We start from the raw sequence: 27,224 nt of genomic DNA, 5'->3' as shown, positions 1-27,224 counted from the left end.
GGTCGGACAAAGAATCTTAGTTAGTATATATCGTAGTCTTGACTCGAGAACACGTTTATGTTTTGTATTAAAATGCGCCGTATTTTATATTTAATCGGCGAAAAATAATAAAAGAATGTATCGTGTGTTCTTTAGTTTTGTGTGTGTTGGATTATTGAGTGTGTGTGGCCAGAATGTAAAGTCACCCTGTCCACAGTATTTTGACTATAGAAGTGATGGTACAGGATTGCATGGGGTGATTAATTTGCAACCATTCGGCTTTGTGCCCTCTTTGTTGGTCAGAGCTAACTTTACGATAGCCGCGAGATTGCCATCTGTAAGTATTTATCTTTTTTTTTAATGACGGTTTTGTTTTGTAAAAATTATTCTGCCATAAAATATATTAAAGTCAAAAAACTCATTTAAAATAATAATAAAATGCTTATTGTAATAAACAGCTAGATATATTTATCACTTAGATCGATAAATAAATATTTCTTCTTTATAATAATACTTGTAATGTTATTTGATTGTTTTGATAAAGAAGTTACATTTAAGTTTACGTTGTTTAAAAAAAAATAGTCTTATCGGGAGTTGCAAACTTAATTATGTATTCTTTTTCACTTTTTTTCAATATTTTACTCTCGACTTTATGATTTAAAATGTGTGCATTATATCTTGAAATTTAATTCCATTTTCTATCTCACCCTGTTTCTAATTAACTGACTTTTTCACTCTTCGTACCACTATGATAAATAATGAAATAAATATATTCTGGTTTTTTTTGTTACAAATGTTGAATAAGAGCCCGTTTTTTAAAGTATATTTGATACCGGAAATTATTTTGTTTTATTTTATTAAAACAAATATTTTTAATCTGGATAATGAACGTAATTGTAGGTTTCTACACATCACGTCAGAATAGGCTCAAAGTATCATAATATGTAATATTTATTATCATATTTGAATAAATAAAGGAATAATTATTATAAAATTATTTATAACATATATTTAGATTAATATTAATAAACTAGGAAATATTAATAAGGAAAAAAATAAATAAAAAAGGAGATTCTGGCACAGGTCGCATTTTACAAAGTCGGATGATTTATTCTTTTTTTTTTTTTATTGAGACAGGAACAAAAAAAAATATTATTCATGTAATTGTAATCTGTATAAATAATAGTATTTTACATTATTAATTTCTTCAATATTTCATATTTCAAAATGATAGAATCGTTAAATATCCCACTGTACACATGATTAACTTTTAATTGGTTATTATTAACTTTTATCAAAAAAAAACTTGTATTGCGTGCTAAAATAAAATGTAAGAGGGAATTTAAATGAAAAAAATCCGTGTACATTACAGATTAAGTTTTTTCCTTCCTCAACAAATATTAAAACAAAAAAAGCGTTAATAACTTAAACATAATTACATCGTTTAATGTAATTAAGTAAAGGTGAATTAGAATATATATTGTCATTTTCCTTATTGATACTAAAATCCTATATACTAACATGCTTTGTTTATGATAAACGCTTACTGAGTTTAAAAGTATTATTTTTAATCTGTATTTATTTTCAAAATGCGAGACTAACTCTTTGAGTACCTATGTGTACTTACTTCATGAAGGCTAAATCACGATCAAAATAGCAGATAATACTTGGTAGTAAAGGCTGGGTGCGAGCTGTTTTGGTAGATTTTAACTACTTATCACATATATTCCCATATATCAAAATCAAAATAAATTTTATTCAAGAGGGCTTTTACAAACACTTTTGAATCGTCATTTAAAAATTAAGTGAAGCTACCACCGGTTCGGAAAGTATATTCTACCGAGAAGAACCGGCAAGAAACTCAGTAGTTACTCTTTTTTAACATTTAAAAAATACATTCATATTATTTAAATACAATTATATATATGTAGGTAATGTAAGTCAACAGGTATTAATTCCACGCTTTTTTATCATCTGCAAAATCTTGTATCGAATAATATGCCTTTTTTACCAATGTATTTTTTACAAAAGATTTGAATTTACGAAATGGCAAAGTTAAAAATGTCTGCGGTATTTTAATATTTCTCGCAGCAACACCAATAGTCTATTTAAACCATTATTAAAAGCCGCATAAACAACAATTAAAACCGAATTGACGCCATATCATTCGCTCGAGGGCTTGAATTATCTAAGGTTTTATTTTTTTATATTTATTCTTTTTTGATGAAACTATAGTATTGTTAAGCGCACTAGTGTGACAAAGGCAGACCATCCTAAGGTAAGGGTAAGGTAATCTTCAGCCGACTTATTAAAAATAATATATTTGTCGTAACTACAAATTGTAAATGAATGCAGATGACGTTATAAGGAGCTACGAGCTGGTATTAAATAATTGTAAAATTTTCTTTACAATTATTTAATAGTAGGAATTGACGAAAAAAATAATGAAAAATAATTACTTAGATATGTAACGAAACGATATTTCTACACATCGCGACTAAATATTTGTGTTAGTTAGTTGTTGTATAAATAAACTGAAATGCGAAAGAAAAAGACACTAGTACTCTGTCGACCTTAATTTCTTTTAAATTCCCGTTTCATCGCAAATATTGTTCACTAAAAAATGAAACTGACAACATCAGAAGACTTTACACAAACTATGATTAATATGTTCCAGTATTGGAAATAATTACATTTTAATACCTATGGATTATTCGACGCACCTAATTGAACTTCAATTATATACATATTTCTGAGGAAGTGAGTGATAAATATACAAGTTTATATTGCATATATATTTACATATAATTTTATTGTACTAGCGACGTAACTCTAAGTAGATAAACAAAGCGTCTCAAACTTTTCCTTGGAATTGTTGAGAAGATGTTTAATTCAACAATTCGTTTCGTAAAACTTTCCTTTTATTCATTCATGATTTACACGGTACGCTATTCATTGTAATTCATTAACCCATTTGGGACTAGCTAACGCTCGTAAGTTTGTCCGGGATTTACATTCTGATCGTAGATTAATAATCATCCAAGGACCTAAATACAAAAAGAAATGGACCGTAGAGGTCTTGACGTTACCTAAGTCAATCAATTGCGCCGGAATTCCTATTCGTTGCCATTTAACCTCTTTTTAGTAATGCCTGAGATTCACTTGGGATTTCTTCTAAGATGGATCGGAATATCGAGGACGTATCGTAACTATTATAAATTAGTAGAATAAATATAACTTAAAATTGCGATAACAATTCGACATCAACGGTATACAGAAGGTCATCGTCCTCCCACACTTATCCCAATTTATTTGGGGTCGGCGTAGCATGTCTCCTACAATACTTCTCTGTCTGACGTCATCTCACAAGTAATTTTCTTTTCAGTCTTCTCATCCTTCACACAACCCATCCATCGTTTATTTGGTCGTCTCCTTTCCATATTCACGTCCATATTTAAGACCTGACGACATGATTCTCATTCCTCCGCATAACCTGCCACGACGTAAAAAGAAAACACGTTGTTTATCCAACTTCCAAAATCTAAACAAGATTTGTACAAATATACAGCAGTTATAGCTTGTTGAGCCAAACTGAATGCAAAAAGCTGTTGGCGTAAAAACGTCATATGTTTATAAACATGAAATATTTTCATGTACCTAAAAGACCGGAATTTTGGATTTTTAACGTAAAAACTGAATATTTAAATTTAGATAATTAACTTGGAAAACACATTAATTTTTCTGTATAAACTTGATTTCTGCTGGCATGTAAATTAGGTAACTTAATATCGGCAAACTTTGCGACTGCTATATTTAAATGAACAAAATTCTTTATTTTACAAAGTTTCGTTCCGCCGGTTGTACGCTACGATCTTTTAAACTACGTAACGGATTTTAATGCGGTTTTCGTCAATAAACAGAATTATTTACGAGGAAGATATGCATTATGCATATTTTGTAGAAAAAAGCAGATAATATCAACTTTCTTAGTCTATATAGAGGATTTATGTTTGTTCTTCTATCTAAAAGTATATTGAATCAATGTGATGATCAATAGGTAAATACTAAATAGTTACTCTATTAGTAATGTAATGAATAAATTAAACATGGAAGTCATACAAAATAATCTTAACTTTGATCTTAAAATATATTTAATGTACATTTCAAGACCACTTGTTGGCGCATTTGCACACACGTTATGGTTAAGTGATTTCTTGATGTATACAAAGAACATAATAAGATTAAAAACCGTCGTGTGTTATATTGTAATTGGTACATTTTAGGGCAGTGCATTATAAGATATCTTTATTTTTTCAGATCTCTTTTGTACGATGTATATTATTTTTTGAGGTTTAAGAATTTATTCTCAGAGAAGAACTAAAGACAGATCATACTGTTATTTTATCATACTTGTATCGTTGTATCATATTTTTAAGTATTCAGTCCATTTTACATTACCTATTTCCTTTTTTTGGCAATAAAATTCCGTTATAAAACTTATCTTAATCTATACTTATAATAAATCTGTAGGGATGTCAATTCTGTACATGAAATATTTTTCCAAAATAACCATCAGGGGGTGATCAGGGATCGATACTGATGGCAAAAATGCAATCAGTAAAATTTTTGTCTGTCTGTCTGTCTGTCCGTATAACCGTTATAGAAACAAAAACTACTCGACGGATTTTAACGAAACTTGGTTTAATTATCTTTCATACTCCTGAGCTGGTTATAGTATACTTTTCATCACGCTAAAGTCAATAGGAGCAGAGCAGTGAAGGGAAATGTTGGAAAAACGGTAGAAATTACTCCTATCTTAAGCTTCCGTCGCGTGTACAGCCTTAATGGTTAAAGTTACACAGAAATCATGTATTACGGAAATGTTCTCCTTAAAATTATATAAAAAATATCCCATGACAGCCTATGTCTATCTTTTACGGTAGACTCTCAATAACACGTGACACTCCCGATAGCGTAGTAGTTCGAAGCTTTCTGATTATATTTGACTTTTCCTACGTTTATAACACTCTCAATCATCTCAAATTAAAAAAAAAGTTAACAGTATTTACTATTCCATATTAAAGAATTATAGAAATCGGTATAGAAACACCAAAGTTATACATGAAATACGCTAATGATAAAGCTATCGCACGTGAATACTAAATCTATACTACTATATAAATCTCTAGAGTCTGTCTGTACACTTATTTTTTGTCTTAATTCGTATAAATGGTCTTTTTATGATTGACTGACATAAAATTTATCATTTTTGTAATTTATGTCTGTCTGTATGTTCTGCTTAAACTCGAGAACAGCTGCACCGATCTTTATAAAAATTAGTATGCAGGAAAAACATGTGCTTGCGCAAATCATAGGCTATCTATATAAAGTCGATTTGTTTGTATTACGAAAATTGGTATGTATATCTATTGTTTTATGGAGAAAGTGATTATGCTATTCCCATTGATGTAACTCACCACCATGTGGCGCTGCGATATAAAGATTTCTACACCGTTCAACCGAATGTCATGAAAATAATAAACGTACAAGTATTTTTTTATGGAGAAAGTGATTATTTAGTCCGTAACATTAAAAATAACCAACAGATGGCCCTTACGCATATCAAGATGCAATTCTATAATTTTGAAATATTTACAAAAAAATGAAATGAAATCTATTCAAAAAGCACACAAACTAACTTAATTTCCGTCATATGTCAATAAACATAAAATAATCACAATAATAATAATTGTCATTTTAAAATAATTATAGACTACATGTACGGGAAGAAGTGATTAGCTGTCCGATTATATATATAGATAAGACAGTAAACAATAATCATAATTGGTAAGTATACTCATAACTCCAATAACAATGAATCTTTAGTATAAAATGTAAACGTAAGACAAATAACCAAAAAAAACTACTTATTTATATAAATAGAAACCACCATGCCATTGAAGAAACAAAAGATCGGAACATAAACAAATATATGCGCATCATCATGCGCGCCATCTAAAAGAGCTACGGAAACAACACACCAACAAGAAATACGTATAGAAGCAACTATAATCCGAATTTCTACTTTGAGAGTTGCCAAAACAGTCAACGTAATGATCAAGTTTCAGATCTTCGAACAAGCATCTTCATCAACAGATACTGAAAAACCTGACGAGCAAGCCCAACGACTAGATGATCAACGATTAAAATAGACTAAGTCAAGAACTAGAACCAATCCCAATAAATCAGCCTTCAATTACGGTATAGGTTATGATAACAAGATGCATCCCGATGTGATCATTGGTTTAATGAATATAGTATGCCCATTGTCACGCTATGATGTTTAAAATAAACTGTTGGCATGTGCTACTCCACTGGCAAAATGTATTTACCACAACTGGTTGAACCACTAGAATCTCTTCTTACATACGTTATTGGAACTACTAAGGAGTCTCAATATTTCCTTCAGTATTTTATAAAATACAACTCATGCTTTCAAATGACATAATTTGGAGCAACAAATATTGTACAATACAATAATTTCGCGTCTACGTTTAAAGTGTATCATATGATTGGTTAATTTCTTCCAGTATCTAAATAAAATCCCCAGTTTCTGGATATTTATTTAATGGACAATGTAGAAAAAGATTGATCTTCGATGTATGTTCAGTACCACAACCAATCGAGAAATCATCGCTAAATATAGGATAATGCTTTATGAAAATAATTGTTTAGTTAAAGATTTTAAATCTGTTCTAGAAGGTGAAACAACAAATGATTCAAAGTCATTATCAATGCAGATAGAACGCCATTGAATGCAGAGTATGAAAGGCGTTTTAATGCTCCCATAGCTCTTGAACTCACAGCTGTAATTGTCGGTACAGAAATTATTACGATTATTAATGTATGACAATTATTACGATTATACAATTTGGTTTATGCGAGCAGAAGATGGATATCATCTCGGACTGTATCAAAATAATCTTACGACAGGCTCTTCGTACAGATCTTCGTACAGTGGAAGTCCAAAACATATGCACGAATATGCTCAGGATGCTTTGACGTACGTTCGAAAGTATTGACAAGGTTGTAAATGTACCGGATTAAAGAGGACGTGTTTGTGTGATGCAAACTTTTACAGACTATAGAAATTTAATTAAAATTTTCATCGTACCAACTTTACACCGAGATTATACCATCAAAAACATTCTATTCGTTTCCGAATTCAACAAAAAGAAGATGTGATCTTGACAAATAAGTTTATGGATGTTATGATCAATCTGCAGTCTATCGAGAACATCATTGAAAATTATGAAATAGATGACGAATATTAAATAAAATAATTTTTAAGTATTTGATTTAATATTCTAATTGTATCTTGATTTGTTTCTTTATTATTTGTACAATGTTGATGATCAATAATTAATTGAAAATGAAAAATTCTAAATTCTGCGACTAATGCCCAGCGAAGCGGGCGGGTATAGCTAGTCATGAATAAATGTATACTGTAACACGTCGGTGTTCATTATTGGGTATTTTCAACTTTCTACTTTGACCGTAGAGAAACCGGGAAAAACCGAACTATAGTTGTAGCGTCAGAATCTAAGTAAATTAATGGGTTTTATTAAGATTATTGGGTTTCTCTTTCTGGTTGATCTATGGGACAGATACATATATAGATACCGAGGTCTTTGTTTGTACTCCCAGCCAACCCCATAAAAAATAGTGGTTTTCGAAAAGTGGAATTCGAAAGTGCGTATACACCCGTGCCTAAAGCTCGTAAAAGCTTACGCCTTGCTGGTTCTACGCTTGGACTTTCTCCAGTCAATGGAGAGTGTACCTGTGCATGTGCATGTTTTTTATACACTTGTAAGAACTTACGTGTAAGTGAAGTTCTATCATAATTATACGAAGTACTTCGATCGAACCCCGAAGTAACTAGTAATACCCACCTTCCCTGAGTAGCCCGCAATGTTTAATAGAGGAAATATCCAATAATCTTTAAACTAATTGTCGACTAAAGCTCAGAGCAGGTGGGCTGACTTAAGTGGGGTAGAAACACACTTTATTTACTTTTTTATTTTAGTGTTGCCACCTTGTCAGAGAAAATTTCTTTTTTTCTAAACTATAGTCATGAAGTGGTGTCACCTATGCATTACTACATTTTCTTTAATTATTCTCGGAGCAGGTGGGTTGACTTGAGTGGGGTAGGAACATACCTTATTTACTTTTTTTTTTACTGTTGCCACCTTGCTAGAGACAACTTGATTTTTTCTAAACTATAGTGATGAAGTGGTGACCTATGCGTTACTACATTTTGTTCATTAATACTCACACGTTACTAATCTCGAGGACGATGCACGAGTATAATGTCCTTGCGCTGGGCTAACTGTAATCTGTCAGGACATCATAAATATAGTTTGATAGGATGCGTTCAGTTTATAAATATCTTAAACTTAAACGCGGAAATGAAACGATAATTATCTCAATGCCAAGGTGGCCCAATAGATGTAATCAAATAAAATATAATCGAGATCGCGTGACTAAAACAGGCGGGAAAGCGCCTTTTATTTATAAATGTTTAATTGGTGTATATAATTTGTCTCGTGCTAGGAGGAAAATGTCGTGACTAGTATTGCTATTGATTAAATCATGAAAACCAAAATATACTTTAGTCAAGTTGGTTTTTACAAGCACTATTGAATCGTCATTTAACAATTATCAACCGACTTCAAAAAGGAGGAGGTTATCAATTCGTCGGTATTTTTTTTTTATGTTTGTTACCTCATAACTTTTTACTGTGTGGACCGATTTTGATATTTTTTTTTTGTTTGAAAGGTAGTGCTTCCCGTGGGGTCCCATTTTAATTTTATTTTTTTCCGATGATGGTATCCGTATGAAAACGACATAAGTCTTAAAATTGCATTAAGTATGTGCGCGATAAATAGGTGAATAACTCAAAATTGGTTGGCACAATTTTGTTGATTCTTTTTTTATTATAAAGGATATACTTTAAGGGTAGTTTGGTGAAATTTTGGTAAGGTTCTGTGTATAGGATCCATCACAAATTAAGGGAACAGGAGGGAACGGAACAATTCTGAGGAGCACGTTAGCAATACTCGGTCGAATCTTTTATTTATGGGTTACTTGGATATTAGAATCACCTTCCGGAACGTGGTTATGTTCATGAAATTGTCATAATCGAATATTATAATCAACTAGCGACCCGCCCCGACTTCTCACGGGTGCAATACTGATACTAAATATACTAAAGAATTTGTTTATTTACGATATCACATTGCAAACTTCTAAAATTGTCAGTGTTTCTTTACTATATTGTTCATTTATTATATACACAAACCTTCCCCTTGAATTACATTATCTATTAAAAAAAACCGCATCAAAATCCGTTGTGTAGTTTTAAAGATATAGGGACAGAGAAAGCGACTTTGTTTTATACTATGTATTGACGGAACTCCTAAACGGCTTACATTTAGGGTGCGATTTGGAGCAGAATTTCTTACTGTCTTTAATCAAATTTCGTGTATATGATGTGATGTCATATGATGTACGACATACCATACGAATAGCTCTTTTGTAAAGATTTTTTACTGAGAACGATTACAGCTCTTTCGAGGGTGGTACCTTGTAGTTTATGCCACATGACGTATTAAAACCACATTTCGAAAGTGTATTTTTGCTTTATTCAAAAGTTTCTTTTGAAATTGTCCCCGAAGTTATTTCTGATTCATATTAAAGGCACGCTTCATCTATCCATATTAAGAAAAAATAGTTAGTCTACATAAGCTTCACTTAAAATCAAAAAATAAATAAAAATTTTAACAAAAAGACTTCAAACAAAACACTATATTGAAACAAATAAAAATGCACTAAAAAGTAATAATAATAATTTCATATTTAACATATTTTTTAGAGTCCTCCTAGGTAAAATGAAATGAAAAATATTAGACTACTTAAAAGTCAATTGACGATTATATAATGTAGTTATAATTATTGCTATATTTGGAGTCGGTGTCAGCCAAGAAAACCCTATAGTATATCCCTATAATATATTTCTTACAAATTACCTTTTATACGATAATATACTGGGTTAATCAAGGGGCATCTTTCTTTTGATTGTTGAGGCTTGTGCCCGTGGCTGACGCCGGCTCCAAATATAACAATAACTATAACTGCATTATATAATCGTAAATTGACTTTTAAGTAGTCTAATATTTTTCATTTCATTTTACCTAGGAGGACTCTAAAAAATATGTTAAATATGCAATTATTATTATTACTTTTTAGTGCATTTTTATTTGTTTCAATATAGTGTTTTGTTTGAAGTCGGTTTTTCTTTTTGTTAATTTTTTTTTTAAGTAAAGCGCTACCACCGGTTCGGAAAGTAGATTCTGCGTAATGAAGAATAAAAAAAATTGTTATGATTGTCAATCAACGGAACCATCCGATGATGAACGACCGAGGGCATTCGTTTCTTTCGTCGAAGTGTGTAGTTCGTCGATGAAGGCTGTACTACCTAAAATATATTATACTAGCAACCAATCTCGGCTACGTCACGGGTGCAATGCTGGTACACTGAATGAAAACACACTCACACACACACACGTTCACAGTTTTCAATAAATAAATAAATAAATATGAGACAAGATCACATACATTACTCTGTTCCCAATGTAAGTAGCTGAAGCACTTGTGTTATGGAAATCAGAAGTAACGACGGTACCACAAACACCCAGACCCAAGACAACATAGAAAACTAATGGTAATCTACATCGACTCGGTCGGGAATCGAACCCGGGACCTCAGAGTAGCGTACCCATGAAAACCGGTGTACACACCACTCGACCATGGAGGTCGTCGAGTTAAGATCTCTAATTTAATCATTAGACAATACAAACCGCTAAGTCTAAGTCATAACTTTAGAAATCTTAAATCCTTCTTCGGGCTAGGTATCCTTTTCTATAATAAAATATACCGGTTCTTCTCGGTAGAGTCTACTTTTCGAACCGGTGGTAGCTTCACTTAACTTTTGTTAAGAGACGATTCAAAAGTGCTTGAAAGTTTATTTTGATTTGATTTGGACAGTATTTTTTTTTATGTTTCTGTGCCGCTGAGCTAGAAATTTAATAAAAATGTTGATTGAAATTCACGCGTTTGTGGAGTGAGTAAGCAATTTAAAATGTAACTGTTCAGTATAGGTATTTAAAATATATTTTCCTCAATCGATATATCAATGTATGTGTGTTAATTGCATGTGGTAAATATACTACAAATAAAAATGAACAGACATAAGCAATATTGTCTTAACGCATATTGATGATCTCAAAACAAGCTTGTATTTAAGTTTTACTGTAGTTTAAATTCGCAAATTCAATACAGCCTTCCTAGGAAACAATATTGGTTTCTATAAAAAGTTTCTACATTTTTAATTTTACGTATAAATAAATTTATATACCTTGTTAAAAAAAACTGACAACTCATATAAATAAAACGTTAAATGTATATTTTAATGATAAAAAAGCGTGTAGTTAGTGTTGATTTCCCAAAAGTGTTTTTAGAATTCGTTTAACGAAACAATATTTGCTATTATTATATTATGTTGTGTTCCGGTTTGAAGGGTGAGTGAGCCAGTGTAACTACAGGCACAAGGGGCATAACATCTTAGTTCCCAAGGTTGATAGCACATTGACGATGTAAGGAATAGTTAATATTTCTTACAGCTTCATTGTCAATGGGTGTTGGTGACCACTTACCATCAGGTGGTCCATATGCTTGTCCGCCAACCTAAAAAATAATTTAAAAAAGTAATAAAAAAAAAATTATGCATAGGTTTTGTTATCGACCGGTTTAATTATTTTTAAATTAGTACGGAGGTATACGATCAATCTTATGAGGATATCAAAAGATTATAATTTAAAATATTTGACATATGTAGACATTTATATTTTTTTAAGCTATAAAAAAATTCTGGTTACGCAATAGCATTTGGCATATTTTCATGACCAAAAAAATTAATTTATAAATTTTCAAATTATTATTATATAGAAGTTAAGCAAAGAACGATAGAAGGTTCAGAAGATAGCCATTCAAAAGGAATTAGAAATTAAACCTCTGTTGTTGATAACTCAAATCAATTTAAATATTCGTGAAAACATGTAATCGGATGCGTAAAATTAATTACGTATCGGTAATGGATTTTATTAGAGACTGAATATAATTTTGAGTCGAGATGGCCCAGTGGTTAGAACGCGTGCATCTTAACCGATGATTGCGGGTTCAAACCCAGGCAGGCACCGTTGATTCATGTGCTTAATTTATCCTTATAATTCATCTCGTGCTCAGCGGTGAAGGAAAACATCGTGAGGAAACCTGCATGTGACAAGTTTCATAGAAATTCTGCCACATGTGTATTCCACCAACCCGCATTGGAACAGCGTGGTGGAATATGTTCCAAACCTTCTCCTCAAAGGGAGAGGATTCCTTTAGCCCAGCAGTGGGAATTTACAGGCTGTTGTTGTTTATTTTGTTTGTTGTTGAATATAATTATTGATAACTTTAAAGACATTTTAGCGAAATAACTTAGTTTTAAACCTCACTTTGAGTCAAGTCCAGTCTAGCACCGACGCGCTGAGCGCCGGCGTCGTAACGGTACCAAACTCTGTAGGGCTGTCACTAGCTAATACTAAATGTTTCAAAAAGTTATGCAATCTGGTCCTGTATAATAAGCCACCTAATGGTAAGTGGTCTACCCAAAGACATTGACGCCGCAACCATTATCAATGCTCTACCAATATTCCTTTTTTTTATGTGATAGGTGGCAAACTAGCAGGAGGTTCACCTGATGGAAAGTGACTACCACCACCCATGGACATCTGCAGCACCAGGGGGCTAGCAGATGAGTTGCCGTCCTATGAGGAAGGAGTACGCTCTTTTATTGAAGGTTTCCATGTTGTATCAGTTCGGAAAAACCGCCGGCGAAAGCTGGTTCCATAAAGTGGTTGTGCGAGGCAGAAAATGTCTAAGAAATCGCGCTGTAGTGGATTTTCGGACATAAAGGTAGATGCGGGTGGTGGAACATGAAACCTGAGATGTTTGGTCCCTTGTACCTTTAGTTACACTGGCTGACTCGTCCTTCAAACTGTATTACAACAGTACTAAATATTGTTTGACAGTAAAATATTTTACCAACAAGTAGCTGACTGCATCGGCTTAATCGAATTATTGAGATCGTGCTAATATTAAATTTATAAAATAACAATTGCAAAGCATGTTTTTAATATTTTCCTCGTTATATTAATCATCGCGTGATTAATATACGAGTTCATTTCTTGTTAATGTAAAGAAATTAATAGGTAAAGACACGCTGGGTAATTTTTCGTGACAGCTGTCAATGCAGGAAATAAAAGCAGAATCGGAAATACCTTCGTATGTTTGGATTGAAGCCGTCTTAAAAAAGTAATCACACATGACAACCATAATACAATATCAATTTTATATAATGTCATAAAAAATATACAGTACCTACAATTTAACAAAAAATACTGAAGCCTCATTTTTGTTTACTATTGTTCTTTTTTTAAATTAAACAGTTGAATTGGACCGTCAAGTAGATCGCTCTATATTCAACAGAGATTTAAGGTTAGGATTATGCTCAGATTAGTAAAGTTGTATATGAGGAATGAACAGAAGCAACGTTGTGAAATAAACTCCAAAGAGGGGGGAAGGCCACCCTTTTTACACAATGCATATGTATGTATACACGGTACATATACCAAAATAATATTTTTTACAATTTTAGTCTGTCTGTCTTTCCGTCTGCCTGTTTGTTCCGGCTAATCTCTGGAACGGCTGGACCGACTTTGACAGGACTTTCACTAGCAGATAACTGATATAATAAGGAGTAACTTATGCTGCAATAATATTTGTTTTGTTACATTCAAACGCGTACAAGGTCGCAGGCACATCTATTATTATTAATATGTAAATCTTTAGTCGCAAAGGAGAAACGCTAAAGCACCATGATTGTACTTTCGGGGAATGAGGTTAAATAATTAAAGTTTTAATTTAATTTCCCAAAAGAACAATTTTAGCGCTTTAGTCTTTCTTCATTTTAATAGATGATATATTTATTTATATTTTAAAATGTTTTAAAATTTCTATTGTCTAAAAACAGTAACATCCAGCATATGTCCTGTTGCTGAATAGTGTTTTATTTAGTAGCGCACAATATAGATTAGTAGTGAACAATTCCAATGAAATACGAAAAACTTAGGTTTGTTTTTCCATCTTAATAAATATCCGCAGACATTTTTAACTTTGCCGTTTCGTAAATTCAAATCATTTATAAAAAATACATTGGTAAAAAAGGCATATTATTCGATACAAGATTTTGTAGATGATAAAAAATCTTGGAATTAATACCTGTTGACTTCCAGGCAGGATATCAAACTCAAACTCAAACTCAAATTCCTTTATTCAATATAAAAGCATTACACTTACTTATTGATTGTCAAATAAACACTACCACCGGTTCGGAAAAAGGAACACCCTGACCTGAGAAGAACCGGCGAAAGAAACTCAGCGGGTCTTTTTTTTTCAGTTATTTTTTTTTTTGTTAAATTTATAAGGTACATAGTAGTATATGATTAGAAATAGCCAGGAGGCGATCGTTTCATTCCCAAGGTGTGCTATCAAACATAAACTCGCTAATTGTATAGTAACCTTTTGCACACAAGCGTTCCTTAACAATTTTTTTAAATTTGGCAACAGAAGCATTTTGAACGCTTTCTGGGATCCTGTTGTAGAAGCGTATACATTGCCCCACAAAAGAGTTACTGACTCTATGCAGTCGAGTAACAGGAGTAACAAGATTGTGTTTGTTCCTTGTACCAATGTTATGAGAATCACATTTTCTCATAAAAACATTAATATTTTTCCGTACATATAAAACATTACAAAATATGTATTGAGAAGCAACAGTCAATATCTCAATTTCTTTAAATCTATGCCTTAATGATTCCTTGGCTCCTAGGTTATAGATTGCGCGAATAGCCCTCTTCTGCAGCACAAATATAGTTTGGATAGCGGCTGCGTTACCCCAAAGCATAATACCGTTTGATATACATACGTAATTGTATTTAACTAATATGATTGTATTTTTTAAATGTTAAAAAAGAGTAACTATTGAGTTTCTTGCCGGTTGTCTCGGTAGAATCTACTTTCTGAACCGGTGGTAGCTTCACTTAATTTTTAAATTACGATTCAAAAATGCTTGTAAAAGCCCACTTGAATAGAGTTTATTTTGATTTTGATTTTTTGATCTTTGATTTTATATTATAATTTCATTCTGCTATACAATGAGCAAAAGCAGAAGTTGCGATTTGCCGTCCCGGAATATGAGTCAAGCTTAACTCACCAATAAGATACGTGAAAACCGTGAACGATCATAGAATATCTCCCACGTTAACTTGGAACGTTGTTTAACCTTAATAAATAATTGGCTTCATACCTATAAATTCGTAAGTCAACTTTTTGTTGTTTGCTTAATATACCGTATACATATTTAAAGGTAGTCAGGCTTACACATTCAATTTGATCCTGCACCATGACGTTAAAAAGCGGTTATGAGACCCATTAGAATAAAAAGAATTAATGCTCCTTTATCATTTTCAAGCGTTCCTTAACGAAGGTTAGCTATAATATTTTTTTTTTTTTTTTTATGGTATAGGTTGGCGGACGAGCATATGGGCCACCTGATGGTAAGTGGTCACCATCGCCCATAGACATTAACGCTGTAAGAATTATTAACTATTCCTTACATCGTCAATGTGCCACCAACCTTGGGAACTAAGATGTTATGTCCCTTGTGCCTGTAGTTACACTGGCTCACTCACCCTTCAGACCGGAACACAACAATACTGAGTACTGTTGTTTGGCGGTAGAATAACTGATGAGTGGGTGGTACCTACCCAGACGGGCTTGCACAAAGCCCTACCACCAAGAAAAATACTATTTGTAATAACAATATGAGTATATCATGTATATTTTTATATTACCCCTGAGTTATGATCGCTGAATCTTGGTTGTATCTTTATCTCCTTATGTAAAAAATCGTAAGATTCTGTGTATTTCAAAAGATGCCTACATAGTTTGATTGTTTGGTAAAAAAAATAAAAAATAATTTATTAACATAAGAACTAATAACATGAAATGCTTAAATATATACAAATATGAACTAAAACTAGTTACAGTATAAATTTTGACCGCGTGGAATGGTGGCATGAATGCTAGCAGCATTTCCCCGTTGAATCGCAATTCCGATCCTCTGGGCAAAAAACGAACCAGCCCTCCTGTCACCAGTGGAGGCAATGAGGCGAGGTGTTATATACTAAAATGAACATTAACATTTTCAATAATAAATTTTGAATGATGAAAGACTTCCTCTCCGGTTCTCGATAGAATCTACATTCTAAAACGGTGGTAGCTTCACTTAATGTAGTTGTTAAATGACGATTCAAAAGTGCTTGTAAAAGCCTACTAGAATAATGTATATTTTGATTTCGTTTGATTTGATAGCGCGCTTGGTCATTTGTACTAAATTACAAAGCTAGTACAGGGCTGGTAAGTTTCATTTTGTTAAACTAATCCGATATCTGATGATAAGTAGACACCACTGATTAAAAATTAAATTAAATATTTTAAAAACCCCTGACACAAAAAACATAAACTACCTTTAAAAAGTAAAAAATAATAAAAGAAAATTAATTCTAAATTACCCATATGTATAAGTATGTATTAATATTTAAAAAAAAATCGCGTTGGGGGACCGCTCTTAATTAATTAGTGTCACATGCTTACCTATCTCATCTTTTGTGGCGGTACAGATTAGTAATTTAGTTTTGGACAGAGTTGGAAACAGACACGTCAAATTTATAACACCCTCTTTTAGCGTCGGGGGTTAAAAAAGGCTAACAAATTTTCCAGGTTTTATACACACACTCACTAACCCTTGAAACAGGAACACAGCAATTAAAACTATTGCTGTTTGGCATGACAATATGTGATGAGAGTACATAGTCAGGGCGAGATGAACGTAAATAACTACTCAAGTTAGCGGTTACATGAACCGGTTATATTGTTGCCATATAAACATAAGGTTATTAACTTGTTATTATATTAACAGCTTTTAAATTGACATGGTTATTTTTTTTAAACCACAAGGGGAAGACCTGTGACCAAGATATTCGCAGATAATGTAGAAATAACGAGCTCCACCAAAAAAAAAAAATAAGGCGAATACATTTTAAAATACTTGTAGTACCTAATTATTAACAATGTTTCATATACACAAAAAAAATTTAATATTTTTCTGAGGACTTGTATTATTTTTATGAAATTTAATAAAAGCGTATCCTTCTGACGGAATATCTAACCGTCTTTAGTTTTATAAAATTTTAAATTGGCCAATGTTCGCTACGAAATTTAGGTAAATTTGCCTCAAGGTATGTTAATTTATTTAAGTTATGTTTTTGCCAGTTTTATCCTCAAATGCACCCGGATCTGTGTGAGATATCATAATATAATATTTGTATAAATACCTATTTTTTATTAGTACAAAAGCATATCAATGAAAAATTTAAAGTAATAATTAAAGAAAAGTATTGACTGTGTACCTACATAAGGATATACCTTATATTATTATATCCTTGTTATTTTTTGTTGAATTACAATATGCTCACAGTCGCCCGCAGTTTCGGTTTCGCGTTTAACGGTGTTACTATGTGTCAGGCAAAAAAGTTTCTTGGAGTTCAAGTTTGCTTCATACCAAATTTCATCATATTCGGTTCAGCGGTTTGGTCGTGAAAGAGCGACAGTCAGTCAGATAGACAAACACAGTTACTTTCACATTTACCACATAAATATAGATCTTTGTATACTAAGATATATAAATAAAACTAAGTATAACTAGGAACATAATTCGCGTAGTTTAACTTGTAAATGGCGTTAAGTGTTCGCATCAGTATTCAAAACATATAATCTGTAAATAACTTGATTATAGCTCGTATTTTCCTCGTAGGGACTGGCCCGCTGTTTTAAACGCGATAGACTAACAGAAATGACGTATCTAGTAATTTACTACTGTATAACTATGTTTATTTACTTCGTGGGTTATTGCACTTATTTAAAATGGAAGTATATTTAGCACACAGAAGATGAAATAGATTAACAAAGACAAGAATTTAAATTTTTCTTTTAAATTTGTAACGATTTACTAATAAACTAAAAAATAAAAATAACATAAACAAATCATACATACTGAAAGAACTTACTTAGCTTAAGTCCAAAATAGAACACTAAGAGCACTTTTAAAAAAATTGCAATTCGCGCCAATATTGACCTTATAATCTGTGCTCAAAAAGAATAAATAATGGCGGTTTAATTCAGCTTCGCGCGTTTTTGTTTTTTTTTTATTTGTTCTAGCCATGGATGAAGAAATCTCGTAAATGTATGTTATTATTGAAACTAACTAACTAGCAACCCGCCCCAGCTTCGCACAGATGCATTATTAATGCTATATATACTACAGAATTTGTTTATTTACGACATATCATTACAAACTTCTAAAATTATTAGTGTTTCTTTACTACACTGTCCATGTATTATATGCAAAAACCTACCTCTCGAATCAATCTATCTATTAAAAAAAACCGCATCAAAATCCGTTGCCTAACTTTAAAGATTTAAGCATACATTGGGACATAGGGACAGAAAAAGCGACTTTGTTTAATACTATGTAGTAATTAGTAACACAACAAACTCATGTTACTGCTCGATCAGTTACGTTCGTATTACGAATGTCTTACGGCATTTTTCTTTGGGGTTTTGTGTGGATATTGCAAATGTTTTTATACTGCCAAAAGAACTGTAATCGATTCCATAATAAGATTCCACAGGTATTTTTAATTTGGCCCATTAAAAATTAAAGCTTTTGTTAATAAAAACAAAGTAAGAATTATTGCGCACTAAAAGATTATATTTAAAACATCATAGCTTGGACTTTGTATTTAATAATTTCTAGACAGGATCTATACAAATTTGTTCGTAACGGATACTCTGTATTTTAAATGGTTGAAGTAGAATCTACTTACTGAATCGTTGGTAGCTTTACATTTAATTAAACACTGTAACATGACCATTCGAAAGAGCTTTTATGAGCCTACTTGAATTAATAATTCTTTGATTTTATTACATAACTAATTAGAAAATATTCATTGACTACTCACCTTAATCGATTTTCTTTTAAACGCTATATGGTACATATGTCATCTACAACCAACCTACTGCCAGTCGTCATATGTGAATACCTAATCATGGGACCAATTCTACTTATTCTTATCAGTTACGATATGATTCCGGTTTTATTCAAATTCAAAGATCATACCGCAATTGGATCGTAGCGTTAGTAGAATATAAAAACGGCTAAACGGCTACTTGATTACAATTTGCGATTAAGTGACAATTTGTTAGTAGAAAAACGCGCCAGGTATGGCGTACCCCTAACAATAAAGGCTACCTCATTAGATGAGTAATAGAAAAACTGTAAATTTGCAGAAACTAAACAAATAGTAGAGTAGTAATGACGTACACAGAAAAACAATTAAGAATATAATGTAATAGACACTATTCATTAATATTTTTTTAAAACAAACTGTTTTGAATTGAATATTAGTAATAAAATTTGCCAAAATTTGGACGAATGAACATTTTTTAATCAATTACGCCTGAACGGATTTGAATGAAATGTGTTGTTTGTAGGGTATTGTTAGATTTTAGTCTTGTTTAAATATTAGTTGACAGTAATATATTAATGTTTATCATTGTAGAGGTATCCGGCATAGCTTCGATTTTACAGCACTATAGAACTATTCAACTATTAACATTCTTTTTAATATTTTTATATTTACTTTAACTTGTTCGACATATTCTTAAAAGTGATGAGTCGAACACAGTATAACATATGGATGCTAGGCGTCAGGGTCTTACCTGCGAGTTTCACACAGTAAAGTGACAAATGAATCGTTGAAGTATTTGAGGCTTTATACGTTATTTTAAACATTTAGATTAGCGATTGGTTGGAATTATATGACCGCCTACTTGATGACTACCCTTCCCTTCTTTCCTTTCATATAAATTGATTAAGACTAAATTAATAAATAAATCAGATTATTCATTAAAAGAGTACTTTTTAGAAAGAAACGCCTGGAGTTAGGCTCGGGTTCCATCATAGGACACAATTACTGTAAATAACAGCATTGTAAATCTGTTTATATAAAAGAGCAACTATGCGAATTTCTTGCCGTTTCTTCTCGCTAGAAGCTGTTTTCCACAACGGAAATAATTAAAACAATAATTAAATACTCCCATATTTAATTATTGACAATCAAAAACGCTTCATTGTGAAGTTTACTTGAATAAATTTATTTGATTGATTTATTGATTAACTTGTTTAACAAGAACGAAATATTTCTGTACTCTTTTGAATTAAATATAATTCAATCAAGTTATGTTTATAATACCTATCATTTTCATTAATTACATTTCTTGCGATTTACAGACATATGCTGGTAGCATACAGCCAATAGGCTCCGAGATTACCTTACTTCAAGATTTCAACCGAGGAGTGCCCCTGCAATACAGAGTCAATTTCCCCGTCATCTCTCCTTTGCCGAAGCTGACTGCGCTCACAGTAAATGACAATGTATTGTGTTACGCGACTGGAGGTAAGATACTATATCAACAAATAAATATGGCAACTCTGTTCTTTGTCGCACCTCCAAAAATGGAACTCTTTACCAGTACACTGTTCCCCTCCTCTATATAACCTGGGTGCCTTCAAACGATGGGACATCTTGCCCTCATGGCGAGGGTGACTAGTGCAGCTCATTCTTGCTGTCCGTACTAGTCGTTTTCGCGTTTGGACTCCACTTCCTTCTCACACTTACCATCAGGTGGAGTGGAGTGACTGGTTTTTTGGATACATGCGGCAAAATATAATTCGAAACATGTACGCAGATTTCTTAAAAATATTTTACCCCTAAGCACAAGAGAATGCAGCAATGTAACTCTATCGGACAGCGTTTAGATTCTGATAAAATCAATGTGTTTAATAACTTTATGTGCTTTTTGAACCAGCGAAATTTATATTAATAATTTCCAAGCTTAGTCGCTGCTCTCTTAGCGGAATAATATAATCACTTTTAACTATCCTGAACCGGATAAGTTACTGATTATCGAATTGTAGATATCTTTTATAAAAGTCACTAAATTTGATAGTCAGATGATCTATATATAATTAAGGAACACTTGGGTTGTCTGGAAAAGATGGCTAATTAGCCATAAGTCCGCCCGTTGTACAACACTTTTAATCTACTTTTTTTATATTCTATTTTTATATTTTATTAATTTTGTGTTACTTTTTTTTTGTTTTTTGTTTGTAGTGTGCAATAATGTATAATTAATTCATTATTTTGACGTATAATTATTTAATTTCAGATACTCCAGGAGGAGCAGCTTACGTAACGACGATAAGCCTGCAGCACATGTTGTTCTTTAAATCGGGAACAAATGGATTGTATGCAATGATTAATCCACCTACTACACCGCCTCCTGAAATACAATATGTGCAAAATTCACCATCGCAGACATTTAATACTGGACTACAAATAAATAATAATGTCAATTATCAATTCCCAGTCCCAAATAAGGAGGGTGAGTTTTGTTTTAAATATTTAAATCTTGTTATACCGCCTAATGCATCAATACCTTGTAGCGTAAACATTTAAAAAATTAACGCGCGCTTGTCACCGAAGCTTTACTTTTGGTTTACTTTTTGGCGGGAAGTTTGGATACTTTGGACATACGCGTTTCTGAGACATAGACAATTTTACATGTTCGTTTTTTTTAAATTATGTAATTTTTCTTTTTTTTATTTTTATTTTAGTCAGATAGCTATTGGTTAATATTTTTTTAAACTCATTATTTTTACTTCCGGTCTACAAGACTTGAACATTCTTTTGCCCATAGTAAATAAAATGTTAGCTATATTTACGAGTCGTTCTGTTATCTATTTTAGAAGATCCAACTCGAACCACAGAAAGATACCGCGTTACAACGGGTAGACCAACAAAGCTGACTACTAAGAGAACTTGGCCAGTAAAACAATCTGAGTAAGTAAAAAAAAATAATCTATACATGTAATAAAATTGGAGTGTCTGTTTGTAATATTAAAATAGCCCTTTTTTACTCAATGCATATGTATGTACACGGTACATATACCAAAGCAACATTTTTTTAGAATTTTTGTCTATCTGTCTGTTTGTTCCGGCTAATCTCTGGAACGGCTGGACCGATTTTGACGGGACTTTTTCTGGCAGATAACTGACATTATAAGGTGTAACTTAGGCTACAATAATTTATTTTTGTTAAACTTAAACGCGTACAAGGTCACGGGTACAGCTAGTTATTAATAATTTGGAATACCAATTTTACTTACTTTAATTTTACTACTTGAATTAAATTTAAAGCCCATTACGCAGGAAGTTTCATAAACTAAAACATTGGTAGTATTATATTATCATTATCTATCCTACCAAAACGTCACTCATCGCATAAATGAATAAAACGAAATGACATGAAACTCCACGGGTCTCACACCCGAGGAGGTTCAAATTTTTAATAGGCCCCTATTAGGTATATATTTTAATTAATAATAATTTAAGTGATTTTTTAAAACTTTAGTGACTATAATCCAGCCCGTCACTTGCAGTCTTGGGGGAAATTCTACTAACTTAAAACGGCAATGATACATTGCCTATTAACTTCTACAATTCCTCACAAAAATTAAGCTTAACTCAATCATATTTTTTTTACATCGGTTGCGATACGATCCCATATAAATCAACATCAATTAGTTCGTTGGGTTTGATTAACAACGATTAATTCGATTCGATTGTCAACTGTTAGTTTGGTATTTGTATTTGATGTATTTATCCCAACTAATATTACAAATGCGAATATGAATTTGTTCATTTATCAAGTAAGCTATTTCGTCTTTCCACTTAAAAATAATTATAAAAAAAACTTAACAAATTTAATCCAATTTGTATTGTTCTGCTGCCCTTACTCTTAATCGTTTCACGCATACCAAGACATCTTGTAAGCACGAGCAGCGCTCAAGAGCGCCCCCCACGCCCTTTTCCTCAAAACACGCATGAAGCCAGGAAATACACTAGTTTTTAATTAATGACTAAATACTTAATAGTTGTGTGTCGAGACGAGATGGCCCAATGGTTAGAACGCGGGCATCTTAATCGATTGTTGTGGGTTCAAACCCAGGCAAGCACCACTGATTATTCATGTGCTTAATTTGGGTTTATAATTCATTTCGAGCTCGGTGGTGAAGGAAAACTTCGTGAGATAATCTGCATGTGTCTAATTTCAAAGAAAAACTGCCACATGTGTATACATATATTCCAAACCTTCTCCTCAAAGGGAGAAGAGGCCTTAGCCCAGGAAATACACAGGCTGTTGTTGTTTGTTATTGTGTTTTATTAAATTAAACAATTATAAACTAATGTATTTGTATTGATTTTATTTCTCACAGTAAAGGACAAAACTCTCAACAATCTGGTGGATCACTGAATGCCTTGGAATGCGGTATTAGTGGTGAGGGTGCCCGTGATCATGTGCCATTGGTTTACAATGGACTAAGTTATGACAGGGGAGAGTGGCCGTGGCTGGTCGCGCTCTACAAACGAAAGTTCAGCAGTTTGAGTTATATCTGCGCGGGAACATTAATATCTGAAAAGCACGTGGTCACAGGTTTGTGGAATTGATCATGTATATTTATTGCATATCATTGAAGTCGTAGAAAGTTTCGTATTTATTTTTGCCTCGTACGTCTAGTAATATATATATATATGGCCGCTGATCTAAGAGTCCTGGGTTCAAGCCCCAAATAAGAATGATGAAACGTCATCGGATTCTTTTGTTGGATAATTCTCAGTAGTAACAAGGAGTCAGGAAAATTGATGGCTTGGTGTCAAAATATGAACTTTTTACGCTTGCGTCGAATATTCCATCATATCGGTTATGAGAGCGAGGAAGTCTTGCTTAGTTGCCTAGTCTTGCTAGAGATTAGCCACGATGGTCGAAATGTTTCAGGATGACGTCATCATTTATTAGAGAAACGGATTTGAGAATATAAAGAGTTCATTTAAAATTTTAATTAATTAAACCAATTGACTAGATCTTAATGTAAAGTACACATTTAATATCCCAAGATGTACTAAGACCCCCTTTTTCTGGGAGTAAATTGTTCAGCTTATTCTACAAATTGTAGATCAGTTTACTCACAGATTCTCGTACCCACCGATCACGAGAATTTCGAACACAAAATTAGGAACACACAGAAAAATATAATCACGCTTCAGGGCTTTAATTGATAATCTTTAATAGCAGGCTATTATATTGTATCATTTCAGCTTCTACGTGATAAACCTATATAATTGCATTGATATTTCTTTGACAGCGGCTCATTGCATGCAACGGAAGAGCTCCTACACATCCATAAAGAACATCGTGGTCAAGGCCGGTGTTTATAACTTGGAGGATTGGAGCGATGACATCACGGTCACCAGGTCGCTGACGGGCGCCTCCATACACGAGGCATACAACGCCTCCACTCTTGCAAGTAAGGTGTAGTACCTACACCTAGACCTATGTTACTGTCACCTCTCCTTTTTATGACTGAGTTTGATTTCACCACGCAGATAAAACTACATAGTACCTTTTTTTTCATACACAGCAACAACAAACAACAACAGCCTGTAAATTCCCACTGCTGGGCTAAAAGGCCTCCTCTCCCTTTGAGGAGAAGGTTTGGAACATATTCCACCACGCTGTTCCAATGCGGGTTGGTGGAATACATGTGTGGCAGAATTTCTATGAAATTCGTCACATGCAGGTTTCCTCACGATGTTTTCCTTCACCGCTGAGCACGAGATGAATTATAAAGATAAATTAAGCACATGAATCAGCGGTGCTTGCCTGGGTTTGAACGCGCAACCATCGGTTAAGATGCACGCGTTCTAACCACTGGACCATCTCGACTCATCATTCTTTTTTTTCATACCTCAACCCAAAATTTATCAATGTCATAAATTCAAGGAAAATACTCCAATGCTGAGCAAAAGAGTCTCCCTGCTGGCCCACGAGGCTGGAGGTGACTTGCGTGCAGGTTTCCTCACAATGTTTTACTACAGTACCGATTATAAGTTGAATAGTATAGATTTTTTCAAAGAGAATGCTTGCTCGGATTACAGCACAGATCGGTATTTCGCGAGTATTGATATATACATAGATATATTTATATATTTCAATCTTTTCATATTCCGTTCTTAGTATTAAATTTATCATAATAAAATCAATCAATCACCAGGAATTCAAAAATATCGAAAAATTTCATAATTATCGAATATCTAGAATAATATTATGAAATAATCACTGAGTATGACTACTGATCGTAGTCATAAATTTTTAAAACAAAATTACAAAGATAATTGTTTTCCTAAAGTTTATAAAAGTTTAGAGAAAATAAGATATAAAGAAAGAAAGAGCAAAAGACGAACGCTTAACTACAAAACACACCTTCCACCCCCTATAAACCTAACCTAACACCTTCTTTTCCTGTACCGGAAACCGGAAATCGGCACACAACAAAACAAATACTGTTGTTTGGCGGTAGAACATCTTGATGGGACATCAAATCTTTTCAGATGACCTTCTGGTGCTGACTCTCGATAAGGATATTCCTCTGAGTAATTTCATCAAGCCAGCTTGTCTGTGGAGCGGCAGTCCAGATCTCAACAGAATCGTTGGCAAATCGGGAATCGTAAGTTATTTATTGCATATTTATTTATTTACACAGCTTACTCTATGCAATATATGTATTCAAAATTTTTCAAATAAACAAGTAGTTATTTAAACTAAAACAAAATCAGACAGAAAAATTCACAACCTGATAATGAAATATACATTAATAAAAAATGGCGTAGTACGAAAATTATGCGCCATTAGCAATTGGTCGTTGATATAAAAAAAAAAAAAATTATTTAATGTAATGCACTTACGGCTAAAGACAAAAAAGTATAACTATCTGTCGTTAATATAAAAAAAAAAACATTTTATTTACGAGCATTACGGCTTAGGACAAAAAAGTATAACTGTCTATTGTATATTAGTAATTATTTTAGGAGAAAATTGTAATTGTAATCTATTTTAATAGGTGGCGGGGTGGGGTGCGAACGAGATGGGCCCCGGCGGCAAGGGCGAGCCGCGCATGGTGCGCATGCCCATCGTCAGCACGGCCACGTGCCGCGCCAGCAAGCCCGAGTTCCACAAGCTCACCTCCACCAAGACCCTGTGCGCTGGTACGTTACATTTACTAGACACTAATATATTTAACAATATTTCAGTTATGTAATTAATTACGTAAAGGCCCCTTAATCCTAAGGGCCTTGCTATCCTTAAGCTTTAATTTTAAGGTTGGTAGGTCTTTAGGTAGCTACGAGTATTTAATGAAGTAAAAACTGCGAAGTTGTTTTTCCTTTAAAGATAACTAAACAATTTCTTAGATTTAAACCAGAATATTGTTACTATTTTGGCCCCTAAGCAACGCGGGGCCTTGGATAGTCGCCTCATCCATACTGATAATCCAGAACTTAGAATATTACTAAAATTAGTAACTTTGTCAATCCTGGATTATACAGAAGGTAGCCAGCCAAGGATACATTATAAAAGCATTATTTTCAAGACTTTGATAATGTTGTTTTTGTTTTAAATAATGTACTGTATGATGTAATGTAATGAGTTATTTTTGTATGCCTTATATATACTGTTTTAATTGCAGGAGATCACAGTGGATCCGGTCCATGCTTAGGTGACTCTGGAGGTGGTCTCTACATCCTGGACAATGGTCGGTGGAGACTTCGGGGAGTAGTATCGCTGTCGCTGTGGTCAGAAAACGGTGAAAGCACCTGTAATCTGGACGATTACGTTGTGTTCACAGACACTGCCCAATATTTACCATGGATTAACGAAGTCATGTCCAATTCCGTCCTTTAATTATAGAAAAATAATTTTAATAAAATTTAAAGTACTATTTA

General features: G+C 32.9%; 1 protein-coding gene across 1 annotated transcript; it reads left to right on the top strand.

Annotated features, from left to right (window-relative positions):
* On the top strand, window positions 1-27,224 carry LOC124533268 (serine protease gd-like). The gene is made up of 9 exons (XM_047108475.1): window positions 1-316; window positions 20,615-20,780; window positions 21,553-21,768; window positions 22,133-22,226; window positions 23,663-23,880; window positions 24,590-24,751; window positions 25,836-25,951; window positions 26,345-26,489; window positions 26,969-27,224. Exons 1-9 carry the CDS (start codon window positions 116-118, stop codon window positions 27,181-27,183), a joined length of 1,533 nt encoding a protein of 510 aa, XP_046964431.1. The 5' UTR covers window positions 1-115; the 3' UTR covers window positions 27,184-27,224.

Source organism: Vanessa cardui, chromosome 10 (assembly GCF_905220365.1).
Source record: "Vanessa cardui chromosome 10, ilVanCard2.1, whole genome shotgun sequence".
In the NCBI taxonomy this organism is placed as follows: Eukaryota; Metazoa; Arthropoda; class Insecta; order Lepidoptera; family Nymphalidae; genus Vanessa; species Vanessa cardui.
This window is presented reverse-complemented; position numbering and strand designations above follow the sequence as displayed.

What these genes read in the sequence shown, in the direction of transcription:
- LOC124533268 (XM_047108475.1), top strand. Translation starts at nt 116, where the DNA reads ATGTATCGTGTGTTCTTTAGTTTTGTGTGTGTTGGATTATTGAGTGTG. An exon ending in TGAAAAGCACGTGGTCACAG is followed by an intron (nt 23,881 to 24,589) that starts GTTTGTGGAATT and finishes TTTCTTTGACAG; the next exon opens with CGGCTCATTGCATGCAACGG. An exon ending in CACCAAGACCCTGTGCGCTG is followed by an intron (nt 26,490 to 26,968) that starts GTACGTTACATT and finishes TTTTAATTGCAG; the next exon opens with GAGATCACAGTGGATCCGGT.